This window comes from Lacerta agilis, chromosome Z (genome assembly GCF_009819535.1).
Source record: "Lacerta agilis isolate rLacAgi1 chromosome Z, rLacAgi1.pri, whole genome shotgun sequence".
NCBI classification, from domain to species: domain Eukaryota; kingdom Metazoa; phylum Chordata; class Lepidosauria; order Squamata; family Lacertidae; genus Lacerta; species Lacerta agilis.
The window spans coordinates 38,837,042-38,850,962 of NC_046331.1; the positions used below are offsets into that span (position 1 = coordinate 38,837,042).

Sequence of the window (13,921 nt, forward strand, 5' to 3'; positions counted from 1 at the left end):
GCCATATTGACAGCCTACTATTGATCCATAAAGGCTTTGCGTGTCTCCGTTAACCTCCATGGGCAAGACAGAGATGTTGGCTTCAATTAGCGGGCAATGCATTATTAATCACAGCCAACTTCCAGGAAATCTCTGCATAACGCTCTTCCGCTGCCCCTCCCCACCAAAAAAAAAACGTCTTCTCTTCTGCCTGGTGCGTAGTGGTGGCAACAGAAGGAGGGGTGTGTGGCAGACTGTGCCTGGAAAGCATAGCTCAGTCTTTCAGTGCTAGAGCACATCATTTGCATGCAGAAGGTCTCATGTTTAGTTCCCTGCATCTCCAGTTAAAAGGATCCATAGCAGGAGATCTCTGCCCCCGAAGAGCCTGCTGCCAGTCAGAGCACACAACACTGGGTTGGGTGGGACACAGAGCCTGACCTAGGATAAAGGCAACTTCCTACACACCTAGGTTAAATGGTTGGGTTCTGCCATTTCCATCCATAGGCGGCAGCAGTAATAATAATAATAATAATAATAATAATAATAATAATAATAATAATTTATTATTTGTACCATTCGTAATGGTCCTGCCACCATGTCTTTCCTCCCACGACGGTGAGTCCTTCCATCGACACCCCCTTCTGACATTATACAACGTTCTAAGCTTATGCAATCTTACACAGCAGCAATAATTAGGGGCACATTTCAATCATAAGTGCATAAGCTCTCCGTGTGTTGCTTTTCATCTAGATCTGCTATTTTCTGTGCATGGCGAACATAAGCAAACGATTTGGAGTGCTCCAGAATTTATACACCTGAGTGGTTTTGCCTGGCTGGAGTGTGTCTTTTAATTCTACTAAGGCCTTTGGTTTAGAATCAGAATCGTAGAATTGGAAGGGACCACGAGGGTCATCTAGTACAACCCCCTGCAATGCAGAATACACACACACACACACACACACACGTATGTGTGTGTGTGTGTGTGTGTGTGTGTGTGTGTGTGTGTGTGTGTATGTATGCCAAGTGTGAGGTTCAAACCCATGACCCTGGGGTTCAGAGTCCCATGCTGTACCGACTGAGCTATCCCAAGTATGTGCGGATGGAGGATGGAGAGGGCTGAGTGAGCAGAAACTGCTGTACAGAGATAATAATTACATTTGATGTTCCAACAACATTTATCTCTGGCCCCATTGACATATTCCCCTTGGAAAGTTGCTCAGGTGGGAATGTGGCCCTGGGGCTCTATTGTATCTTAAGTTTTTATTGATTTTTTTTTTCAGGTAAAAAGGGTGGAGGGCAGAATACAAATCCCTCAAATAAACAGAAAGATGTCCCTTTAGTAAATGCTTCCAAACTGTGAAATGGATTTGGTGTTGGTTTCTGTATGCAGCCCTTGGACAATAGCCCTTGAGCCGCCTTTCCAAAGCAGCTCCTTGCAACAGTTGCATTCTTCTGTGTTAAAAACAAACCTTGGAGTATAATGAATCAGTGTTCTTAGCATTTATTTAATCAGGGAGAGACAGAAAAGGAAAAAGAAAAAGGGGTGTGTGAGGAGAGAAAACCTTTTCTTGCATACAAATGTAAACTTTGGGTTGCCCCTGGGCTTTTCCCTTCAGCAAGGTTTAAATTGTTTCTATTGATCCTAGGATTAGAAGAAGCATTGAGGTGGTGTGTCTGCGTACAGACGTTCATTTTGCATTTCCACCCGGCCAAAGTTGCTCTGTTTTTGTAGCTGGCTTCTAAACCATAGCAGCAAAGCGTCAGATCTGCCCTCTTGACGCCAGCATTGATGCAACTTACTCAGACAAAGGATGGGATGGGACAGTGTGGTGGCGAGGGTGGGACCATGGGGGGGGGCACACTGGTAGATTCAGGTAAGATGCAGCGATACTGCTGTTGGGAGATCAGCTCCGCCCAGCCCCACTGGCTGCTTCTATTCTTTTATAACTCTTGTGTCTCGTTTTCTCAGATAGCCAGCATGGCTTGTCCTCCTCTCTGCAGAGTGTCACTGCTGAGATTGAGGAGGAGGAGGAAGCTAACAGGCACTGCCACCCACTGGACTTGGTTGTGAGTCCAAAGGCAGGCAGGAACACAGGAATCTCCCTTATAACAAGTTAGTCCATCTAGCTCAGTACTGCCTACACTAGCTGCCAGCTGCCCTCCACGGTTTCAGACAAGGAGTCTCTCCCAGACCTACCTGGAGAAGCCATGGAGGTTGAACCTGGGACCTTCTGCATGCAAAGCAGATGGCATAGGGCTCTTTTTTGCAATGTGGGAGGGGATTTCTCCCCCCCCCCCCGCTTACACAGAACGTCACATTCCTTGGGGGAGGGGTACCATTCCAGGAGACCCAGTGCCACATCAGTGGGTGGGACCAAAGCAAAGGTGGGCAGAGCAAGGAACGTGAGCCTTATCGTTGCGACTGGACCTAGTAGGCTACATCCAAACCACATAGGAATCGGACATTTTTGCACCCCTCCCTTTCGCCCCTGCTCTCTCCCCTCGCCCCAGTTGGAATGCCGACATTTGCTTCCTGCCAGCCCCAGTGCCTTTCCCCATTGTTGCTGGCCTTGTCACTCGAGCCTTAAATTTATTCATGGAAGATGTCAGAGCTCAGGTGGCAGCAGCTAAATCCATTTAGCAGCAGGAATCCGAGAGAAGCCATTTGAATGTTCTCGTTTTTGCGTTAACTTCGCACGTGCCGAGAGATGTCTGGAATGTATGAAGGCAAAAACGCATCAAGAGCGGATAAGCCAACAGTCGGTAATGGGGGAGTAACAGTAATAATAATAGTAAAAGGCTCCCAAGATGAAGGATGCTCCCTGTTGCAACCATCAGTAGAGGGAGAAATCAGACCTGGGGCTCAAATGTGCCTCTGTATCTGGCCTCAGGCCACGCCTCCTTCCCAGCCCCCAACCCTCATTTGCTCTGGTCCACAGCCTCACCCAAGTGCTTTTGCCCGGCTGAATTGTGTCCCCTTGAACTCTGATAATTGTTTCTTCATTGCCCAGATGGAGGTTGCAGACATGCCTTTTACTTGGGAGAAATGTAGCTTGCTTTACAAAAGAGGCACTTTTTGCCTCTGGCCACACCCACCGTTGGTCCCGGGAAGCTTGTTCACAAGGGCTGGGAGAAATAGTACCGGTATTTGTCCTGCTTTTGTTGTGCTCTAGGCCCTCCAGACAGCAATAATACTGGTAGTACTGGGGAAAGCATCACAGAACAACGAACGAAGCAGAGTAAATTCACCTCCAATGTACCACTGTGGTATCAATAATACATTGCAGAATACACCTGTAATAAAGCACCCATCTTGAGGGGTCCTTGGTCTCTCCCCACAACCGCTTTCAGCCGTCTAGTTTGGGGGAATAGGGGTGTGTGTGTGTGCGTGTGTCTGTTGTTAAACAGTCCAGAGTCAGAAATCCTTATTTACCGCAAATCACTCAGAGATCTGCCAGAATATCCTTATTTCAATTTTGCCCTCCCTTCCACCCCTTTCAGTACAAATACAAAATTATTATCTTTCATCTTGGAATGTGTTTTGCTAAAAGATGCAATATTGGCTAGGTGTTGTTTCTCTCTCTCTCTCTCTCTCTCTCTCTCTCTCTCTCTCTCTCTCTCTCTCTCTCTCTCCCCCCCCCCCCGCAACCTCTGTTTTGTCAGATGATATGCCAAGATTCTTACAGTGTTTTCCCTCCAAACGTATAATAACCAGGAGAACATCCACAGATGAGTGGCATATTGAGAGATGGAAGAATCAGTAGGCTCTGCCTTGACAAACATGAGTGAAGCCCATGCATTTATAGACAAAGAGAAACAGACAGAGAACCTAAACTCTGACTTGCCCTGCAATTTCACAGCGACGAGATTCTGGGAAAGTGGCTGAACCCAATGGGAAGGGGCAGATTTGAAAACGTGTTGGAAGCTGAAGCAACCTGGCGAAATGCTGCCTTGCCACCTTCTGTTTTCAATTGATGACCTCCCTGTATTGGTGATTAGAGATTGGTCATGTAGTGGTTAGAGCAGTGGTTCTCCAAGGGTGTGGCAAGCCTGGTGGGAAGTTCCAAGGACAATCAAATAAACATTTAAACATTTCTGTGTTGAATGTCTATACAACCAGAAATGGTATTCACGCCTCTCTTCAAGAGCATTGCCTACATATTGCGGTGAACAGTGACTTTCAACTCTGACAAATATGAAAGACCAGAAAAGAGTAAGGCTTCTTTGTGCTGATGAGAAGATGAAAGCTTGTTCTGTCTCAAAATAGACCTAATGTGAATGAGATTACCCAGCAAAAGCGAGCTCACACCTCTCATTGAGTCTTTATACCTACTTAAGGTACACATGTAAGAGCCTCATTTATAATTATATTTTGGGAATGGTTCACGTTCTTATATAGCTGCATTGTTTTATACATCCTGGATGTCCCAGGATCACATTCTAAAGTAAAATAAAAAATAAAAAAATTCCTTCCAGAGACCAACTAAGTTTGTTCTTGGTATGAGCTTTCATATGCATGCACTTATTCAGATACACCGAAACAGAAGTCACCAGACCTTTATATATAGTGAGAGGGTTGGGGAGGGGTATGACTCAGAAGGGTGGTGGGAATGGGTGATAGGCTGATAGCTGTGGTAAACCTGTTGATGACTGTTAACGACTGCAATTGGTCTTACAGGAAAAGGCAAGGGGTGAGATGGCTAAAGATAGCTTTGTCATGTATAATGAGATAAGAATCCAATGTTTTTGTTCAGACCAGGTCTCTCCATGGTTATAAGTTTGGTAATGAGTTGCAATTTAGCAACCAGTCTGGAAAGAGAAGTTGCTGAATTGCAACTCATTACCAAACTCATAACCATGGAGAGACCTGGTCTGAATAGAGACATTGGATTCTTATCTCATTATACATGACAAAGCTATTTTTAACCTTCTCACCCCTTGATCACCCATTCCCACCACCCTTCTGAGTCATACCCCTCCCCACCCTCTCACTATATATAAGGGTCTGGTGACTTCTGTTCGTGCATGCACACGAAAGCTCATACCAAGAACAAACTTAGTTGGTCTCTAAGGTGCTACTGGAAGGATTTTTTTTATTTTGTTTTGACTACGGCAGACCAACACGGCTACCTACCTGTAACATTCTAAAGTAGTTATGTTGTATGTTATAAATCGAACACTGTTAGGAGTGGTTTCTTTTTGTTTTCCAATGGATTTATTTCCAATTTAAAAAATCGTACAAATTTTTATTCTGAAAGTGTGGTCCAGATAAAATTTTCTGGGGACCACTAGGTTAGAGTGTCAGCGTAGGACCTACTCAGCCATGAAGCTTACTGGTTATGCGTACATGTATATATTTATTTATATGCCACCACCTGACTGGGTTCCCCCAGTCGCTCTGGGCAGCTTCCAACAGATTAAAACACAACACGACATCAAACATTAAAACTTCCCTGAACAGTTGCTGTCTCTGCCCGCTAGCCTGCCTACCTCACAGGGTTGTTGTAAGGATGCAATTCGGGTGGGGAGAACTAGTATAGCTCCTTGAGCTTCTTAAAGGTGGGATATAATTGCAGCAAATAACTTACCCATGCTATTTCTTTGTCTCTAGGGTATGCCGATGATTTAGACTTCACTTTAGAGGATGCGCTGGATGATGGCATCCCAACTAAACGGCGTAAGTCACCCTTGTGGTGGAGAGAATTGGGTGGGGAGAGCAAACTGCATTATATATTGATATTTTCACAGATGCAGGCACCTCCTACAGTTATTTACAGCTTAATAATAAACTCAGTGGGTATTGAACTCAATGGGACTTGCTTTTGAGTACACATGTGCTTGTGCTGTGAGATTTAGTTTTAATTCTTCATCCAGTTAAAATGTCCTTCCTTCCTTCCTTCCTTCCTCCCCTCCCTCTTTTTGTCTTAACTACAGCTACTCCCAAGCCACCCAAAAAGCCTTCCAGTGGAACAGGTGAGATATTTTGCCATCTCTTATTTATAGCAAAAGACTGGAGTGAATCAGGGGCAAGTTGCTGTTTGCAGGTGGGATTTATTCGCATAGCGGCAAATTCAAGTTCTGCAATCAAAGATGATTTGAAGCTGTTGGCACAACTAACCTGCTTTGCTCCATAGAAAAGAAATTGACTTTCTGCAGTAAGGAAAGTGATGGGGAAATGCATAACGATCACATTTGCTTGACAAGTCATTGTCTAACCTCCCTGCAAACAAATCAAAATGATTCCGCGATAAATAGCTGAAAACATCTAGACTCCATACAGACTTTGTGCAAACAGATCTTGAGCAAACCCAGAAGAGACCAAAGCCAGGAGAAATTGCTGTTTGATTTAGAGACAACTGTTTCTGGGTAGGAATGGCAACTGCTGATTGCAGGTTGTGGGGTCTGACTGACCCTGGCAAGCCTAGAACTAACTGCAAACGCTTTCTGTTTCTTCTTGTGGCTGATGCTGGCTAATGGAGTGGTAGGGGCCTCTGGTTGAGTTGTAGGGGCAGGATGAAGAAGCAATACAGAGAACCAACTGGGCAAAGAATCCCCTAGGCTCCTGCTACCACCAAAAATTGCCACATGGCTTGGTCCTTGCCCATTCCACCTCTCTCACCTGGTGGGGGGATGTGGCAATGGAGGAAGCACATGCATGCAGCTCTGCCTCCCCCAATCTCTCATATGTGTGAAATGCTGCAATGAATCTGAGTTAATGGATCTGAGTTCAACAAACTTGACTCCTTGGGTGGGCCACTACCAGGGACTGGCTGGGCAACAAGGAGCTGTGGGAAGCAACAGCTGGGGGAACCCCCAAGGGAAATCCCAGAGGAAGAAGTCTCAAAGCCCTGGGATTGGTGGTGGGACACCAAGGAGAGGTCAGAGGGAGAAGATTGGGAGGAGGGCCTGGATGCTGAAGGGGCAACAGGGTTTAGTGAGCAGGAAGAGCCGGTGGCAGGGAGCAGTTCAGACTGAAACAGAGGAGAGGGGTCAAGGGGCAGCTGAAGAATCCATGGAGTCTCCCTCTCCTGCTGCAACAAGTTTCCTCCCCTTTGGTCTCCCAAGAATGCGCAGAAGAATTAGGGCAGAACAGAGGTCAGAGATGTGCAAGCACAGTTTGAGACTGCTTGGGAAATATTTGGGAGAAAGGTGGAAAGCCAGGGACCATAGCAGCAATGCCTACTGGGAAGAGTTGCTGAGCTGTATGCCATTTCCTTGAATAAAGAGTTAACTTCGCTGACAATGGAGCCCTGCGTCTTTCTTGCTGACCTGCAGCTGACTCGCAACTTTTACAGCCTCACCAGTAACGAAAACACTGTCCAGGCACACCAGTCGCAGGAGTGTCTGTATTTTAGTGGACTGCTGTCACTGCTGGAATCTCTCTGTGCCGCCTTAGGGAGTCCCTCTTTCATTATGCCATCATGGCCTGCTTTGCAGGGTTGTTGTGAGGGTAAAATGGGATAAGCCAGGAACTCCTTGGAGAAGAAGGGAAGATACACACAGTGCAGAAAAACCCAACCACCTGTGGTTTATTTCTCTCTTTGTGCGTGTGTTTGTTTCTGTATTTATCTGCCAAATAGGTGACTTGGATTTGGCTGACTACTTTGACACCCCACCAGAGACGACAACTAAATCAACCAAGGTGACCACTGGTCCTTATCCAAGGAAACCAGGTGAGTCCTTCCTTTCCTTGCTAGGCTTTATTATAGCAGAAGGGCGGGAACCTCCAGATAATTGTTGGGCTCCAACTTCCACCAGCTTTAGCCAGCATGGCGAATGGCAAAGTATGATGGGGGCTGTAGTCCAGCAGCACATGGGGCAGGGGAGGCCCACAGGTTCCCCACCCGTGTTTTATAGCAAAGCTTCCTAAAAGCCTGAGCCACCCACTGCCAACCTTCACAGGATTGAGAGCCGCAAGTTCTTCCTGTTGCTCCATTTTGGTCTCTCCTCCGTTTCCATCGCTGCTTTTGCTTCTCCTGTCTCTCCTTTTCTTTTACTTATTGGGGGGAGGGGGGTTGTCTGTACCAGGGGTGGTGAACCTCTCTGCCCTTCTAGGGGGTCCCCATTCCTCACAAAAGACTGTTGCCCCGCAAAAAACCACGCCCACGTGTCCCGCACCTAATGTCATATGTGTCACGACTTCAAAGGAACAATCAGGACGTTGAAGTGATTGTTCCTTTGCTGGCCCCACACTTTGTTCCAGGAGTGCAAAGCGGTTTCCACCGAAATAGCTGCTAAAAAAGAGGGTGTCTTCCCCCCCTTCCACCGGAGCAACAGCAGCACAGAGCTGTTTCAATGCCCTTTTTGCAAACACCCCCATGCTGGTCTTTTGAGTCTCTTGTTCTCTGCACGAGGCCGTTTTGCAGAAGAGCTTCCAAGCCAACCCATGCTACTCTTTGAAGTTCCAACAACCCCAGGAGTGCAGCGTCACCTGACATTACAGTGATTTCAGGTGACTGATAGGTAGTAGTTGGCATTGCCCACCTGCCAGATTTGTTCCTGCTAGGGATCCAGGATATAAGGATCAGGCCCTGCAGCCAGAAAACGTTCCTCACCAGTGATCTGTACTATGACCCAGCACACATGGACACAACGGGCTCCTAGTGCTGTTGTTTTTTGCTCATGGAAAGAGTTGTACAGTATGTGGGTGTTTTGTCCACTATCGCATGATGGGGAGGGGAGGAGTTGGGTTTTATCTTCTAACTCCACCCTAGTTGTTGTGTTCCCTATTGGCTATGCTCCCCTTGGCTGCACTTTAATAATAATAATAATAATAATAATAATAATAATAATAATATTGTATTTAGAGGATTTCATTTATGAAAAAGTATAGTGAGGAAAGAAAGGGGGGAGTGAGTGAGAATGGGGGAAAAAATACTGCTAAATTACCTTACATTAATATACAGACCTGTATATTCTTATCCTGATACACATATAGTTGTTAGTAACCTAATATATTCTGTGTGAACTCATTCCAAATATCATTGTATTTATCCAAAGAGAGCCTGCATCTATAAGCTGCCCATTCATAGGGTGCCAATGTCATGTTGTCGAGCCATTGATTAAGGGGAATCTTCTCTCTGTTCTTCCAGGTCATCAGTTATCAGTCTCTTAGCCACCATTAGGGTGTGTAGAATCCATTTCTGCTGTCCTGTCGTCAATTTCCACACAATGGGTATATATAGTGCAAGAGAAAATTCACTTGTCCCCTGGCCGTACTTAGGGTGGGTGGGGACCCACTGGGGAGTGAGAAGAGAGCAGCCCCCCTGGAAGTGGCTCCTCCTGTGGCTTAAATTGCTCCTGCCAATTTTTTCATCCCTTACCCAACCACCACCACTTTCTGAGTCACCTTCCCGTGCATTCCTCTGTCTTCAGATGAAATCCACTGGAACGTGATGCATACCACCACCAAGCAGCCCAAAACTACCAAGGCTCCGCCCAAGAAGGTCCCAGGTAAGTGACAACCTCTACAGAGCGCACAAGACACCCATGACTTGTCATGCCAGGAATGTGTCAAGTGACTTCTTTCGCTTTTTCTTTCTGGATAGTGTTATTTTCCCTAGAAAGTGAATCAAGTGTGTGATGCTCCAAGGCCTATTCTGGCATACTAATCCACAAACAGGGCAACCATGGACGTCCCCATGCCCACCAGCTTTGCATAAGCATTGGCCAACATGATAAGAGTACATCCAGGGACAAGGTTGTCCCAAGCCACATCAAAAGAGCAATGTTTCTCCAGCTCCCATCCTTACCACTTTGGGCTCAAGTGGGAGGATGATGGTGCAGACAATGCTGTTAAGTGCAGGGAGTGTCTTGCAATATATGCGCTTTTTCCTGCAGCTTGATCCACTGTGTAGGGCAACCTCTGTGCAAAGTGCATGGCAGGACATAACTGAATTAGTTGAAATTGCAGGAAAATATGAAGAGGTCTTTGAATGAATGAATGGATGAATGAATGAATGAATGAAGAGGTCTATTTATATTTTTCCTCCCTCTAGGTTGGCTTTTGAAAACAAAATAAAATGACAGAACCTTCCCAGTTTGAATTTGCATTAGATTATTATATGCTTTAGAGCAGTGGTTTCCAATTAGCTAATTACTGAGGACCCCCTATTTTTCAAAACCCAAGCCACGGACTCCCCTACTTTTGAAAATTTTGGTAACTCTATTTACCTCTGCAAAACAATTTTTTGAACAAAATGTGGGGTAGCCCCTAATAAGCAAAGGATTTTAGGTATACTAAAAAAAAACCCCAAAAAACCCCCAGACCATAAAATCTGTGATAATACCATGCAAAAATTAGTTGTGTGGGAGACAAGGGATGCGGCAACGGACCCCCTGGGTGCGTTCTGAGAACCCCCAGAGGTTCCCAGACCCCTAATTGGGAGCCATTGCTTTATAGAGCAACAGATGCATTCAATAGGTAATCCATGTGCTATTTCACAGCCAAAGATCCAATGGATTTCGACTTATCTGATGCTTTGGATGACCACAACCCTGGACAAGGTGGAGGAACGCCTAATGTAAATCCTGGTGGAGGTACGTTGATAGATCAGTATTAGCTTTGTGCTTTACTTCTAAATTTTAGATGATTTGGCCAGCATTTTTCTCTCAATGGTTGAGCACCCCTACCTCAATGGTGCTTAATATGCGTCAGACTTTGACCCCAGATACCATGGAACTGGGTGGCTTGGAAGAGACCAAATGGCTCACAAGTGGCATTATAATAGGAATTGGGAACCCTTCACAGCCCCGGTAGCCTCATGCCAGTGGAGTCTTGTGGAGGAAGGTCTTGAGTTGGCCCCTAACTTCCCATAGGTTCCCATAGCGCAAATGCCGTCAGCCACAAAAAAATGTCTACCAGGCCAGGCCGCTTGCTGAACGTATCAATGTCAGCAACATATATCTTCTCCCTTCACTTTCCCAATGTTAAAAAAAAAAACATTTTGTACAGTTTCCCTGCCTGGTCACCTGGAGATGATTCTCCAGGCGGCCAGGTGAGGTGCTGTTCACAAGTCAAGCCTAGCCAACCTACGTAGGATGAGTGAGTTGACTTGGGTGAGCACCTGTGTGCCATCTTTCCCTCTGATGCAGCCAGGTGCAATGGTTGTGGGTGGGCCCAGCTTAAAGCGGGAGAGGTGACCCATGGCATTTGGGCCCAGAGAGGCTGATGGAGGAGGCCCCACTTATTTCAAGCCCAGAAATCTTAGCACATGGATTAGGCGAGTTGATACAGAGGTCCTGCTGAGTGAAGGAGATTCCCCTTGTCAGCCAAAACTGGGTTGGAAGAATCCACTTCCTTTAAGTCTGCTGTGCTCACACTTCAGCCATCTGTGGGGCGTATAGGAAGGACTCTTTTCTCATGTTGATGTTAAAGCGAACCAAGTCTCTGATGTAGCCAAAGTTTTGGGGTGGCAAACAAAACAGGATACCTTCTCATGACCAAGGCTTCACAGCTCAAAAAGCATACAGGAAGTCTGGATGATGGGTTCAAGTCACACTTGAGTCTGCTGTAGGAAGGAGTTGCTGTACTCCCCCACTGCACAAAGAAGGCCCTTAAAATAGCAATGGGAAAGGGACACAAAAACACATTTTTGCCAAAAGGTATGATCACTGCGACTTCACCTCTGGCTTTATGGCTGTGCTTAATGGTTCACTGCATGAATCAATGGCACAGGCATAGTAGAGTGGATGAATAATAGTAATTTAAACAGAGGACCTGTAATAAAATGTTGCAATGTGGGGTGTTGCTGTTCAGGGTTGCATTCCATTTCTCATTCCCTGCCCCATCCCAGCAGTCAACATTCTGTGGGCTTAGAGCATGCTTAGTCCTAATGTGGGGCTAATTTGGGGTTCCCTCTCCTCCATAGTGTTTTTTCTAAAGGTTTTCTAGACTTTTGCAGGTGGTAGGGCTCCCCCAAATGTGCTGAGGACTCTCACTGGTGCTGTTTAGCAATGTAAGTGGTGGTATTCACACCCTGAACATTGCATATAGAAGAAGTGGTCACGTTGATGCTTTGCTGTGAGAAACACATGGCCCTCAGCTTTTAACCTCCTCTCCCCTTCATATGACCTGTTTGGCCAGATAAATTTCTTTATGGATCATTCATGTCTCCCTTGTTTGTCTCCCTCCACCCTATCCATATAGGTAACACTAGAGAAATAAACAGATGTGTTGGCAGAACATTCATGTTATTGATACCAACTTGCACTCTTTTTTCCCTAAAACATGCGTAATTTGCTTTCATCGTGTTGCAAAACCTAAATCAACAGCTGCTATTTTCTGTGATCAGTTAATGAATAAAGAATCCTGTTCCAGGCTCGAAAGGTACAGGTGGAAGAGGTGGAAAACCTGGTAAGGAGTCTTGGATGGGCTCCCAGTTGCTACCTTTCCCCTTCCTGTCACAATCCTTTGTTTTCTGCCGTCCACTCCTTCTAAGCACGGAAAATCCATCCTGTTACTTATCTCCAGTTCTGTGCAATGCACTGGGGGCGAGGGGGGATTTTAAATGCTGAACGCCTCTACTAATTTTCCCTTTCAATTAGCGTCCTCTAATTTTCACATTTATTATTGACTTGGTCAACTTCAGATCTTGTGAGATGGCCATTTGCTGTTCCCTGCATTACTTTTTCCAAAAATGAAACACTCGTAAGAAAGGCTGCCATTACGAAATCGAAAACCAGATAGTGATCCATTTTGTACATCACAGCAAGCCGTAGCTAATAGTTTACCATCGTGGTTCCTAGAGGGCACTTTCACCCCACCCCACAAGTAAGCAGAAGAAATACGCCATGATCCCTAGCTTAGGTGTGCATCTGAGCCAGGCACAATGGTCTGTTTTGCTCCAGCAAACCATCTTCAGTTACTACAGATTGTGGCTTCCAGGGAGCAAAACCAACTGTTGTCCCTGGTTTGGATTTAACCTCAAGGCAAGGATTGTGGTTTGTATCTTCTGCCCACTAGTGGGAAGGAATGAAACAGATGGAGAAAGGTATAACCACAGTGAACAATTAACCACAGTTTAAGGGAAGGTGTGACCCAATACCACACTGCTGGAAAGCTTCAAGCAGGGATGGGGAACCTGTGACCCTCCAGTTGTTTCTGGACTACCTTGGCCATTGGCCGTGCCGGCTGGGTCTGCTGCAGGGCAGCAGATCCCTCACCCCTGGTTCAGATCCAGTTCCTTCCTGTATTTATGTGGAGAGAGCACAGGGGGAGGAGTGTCCAGGGAACACTTTTATTTGTTTTCCTGTTACCTAAAGCAGCACTTCCTGGTTTTTTGTTGTTGTTTTTTAAGCTGAGAGAGGTGCTTCCCGTCAGGGTTGTTGTGGGCCAGTTGCACTATTGACCTGACTGTCAGCATCATTATAAGACAGGGACAGGGAACCTTTTGCTCGTGGGCCAAATGTGACCCATGATGTATCTCCATTTGGCCTGCCAGGCCATTTTTAGAAAGCCATGCCCTACACCTGACATTATGATGTCAGCTGTGTTGTGGGTAAAGGTGAGGTGTGAAAGGAACAAACAGGAATTCAGGTTGACTCTGAATTGTTCCTCTGCTTGAGCAAGGCAGACTCCCATCCACTCATCAGCTGATGTGTGGGGAGAGCACAGCTTAATCAAGGAGGGTGGAGCAGTTCCCACTGAACAGAAATACCTCTAAGCAGGATAGGACTGATAGGAAAAGGGCTTTCAAACACCCCTGTGCTGTTCTTCAAATCTCTGAATTTCAGTGGTTTAAGGAGCAGCCTGGAGATGCTTACAAAGGACTTACAAACACCCCTGTGCTGTGTTTTGAAGTCCCAACAATTGGAGCTTCAAAGCGCAGCATGATGTCAGGTGATTGACATATGGGTGACCCCATGCACCTGCAAAATTTGGCCTGCCAGAGTCTGGGGAAATTTAGATCTAGCTTGCTGGCCAGAAAAAGTTATCCACCCC

General features: G+C 46.0%; 1 protein-coding gene across 1 annotated transcript in view; it reads left to right on the forward strand.

The window, feature by feature from the left end:
• The first annotated feature begins 560 nt into the window (after window positions 1-560).
• CD99L2 (CD99 molecule like 2) overlaps window positions 561-13,921 on the forward strand; it is a 29,814-nt gene continuing 16,453 nt past the window's right edge. Inside the window, exons 1-8 of the mRNA XM_033138276.1 lie at window positions 561-594; window positions 1,949-2,092; window positions 5,591-5,656; window positions 5,914-5,952; window positions 7,560-7,652; window positions 9,355-9,432; window positions 10,426-10,518; window positions 12,299-12,334. Of these exons, the coding sequence (XP_032994167.1) occupies window positions 561-594; window positions 1,949-2,092; window positions 5,591-5,656; window positions 5,914-5,952; window positions 7,560-7,652; window positions 9,355-9,432; window positions 10,426-10,518; window positions 12,299-12,334 (583 nt within the window). The remainder of the gene's footprint in view (window positions 595-1,948; window positions 2,093-5,590; window positions 5,657-5,913; window positions 5,953-7,559; window positions 7,653-9,354; window positions 9,433-10,425; window positions 10,519-12,298; window positions 12,335-13,921) is intronic.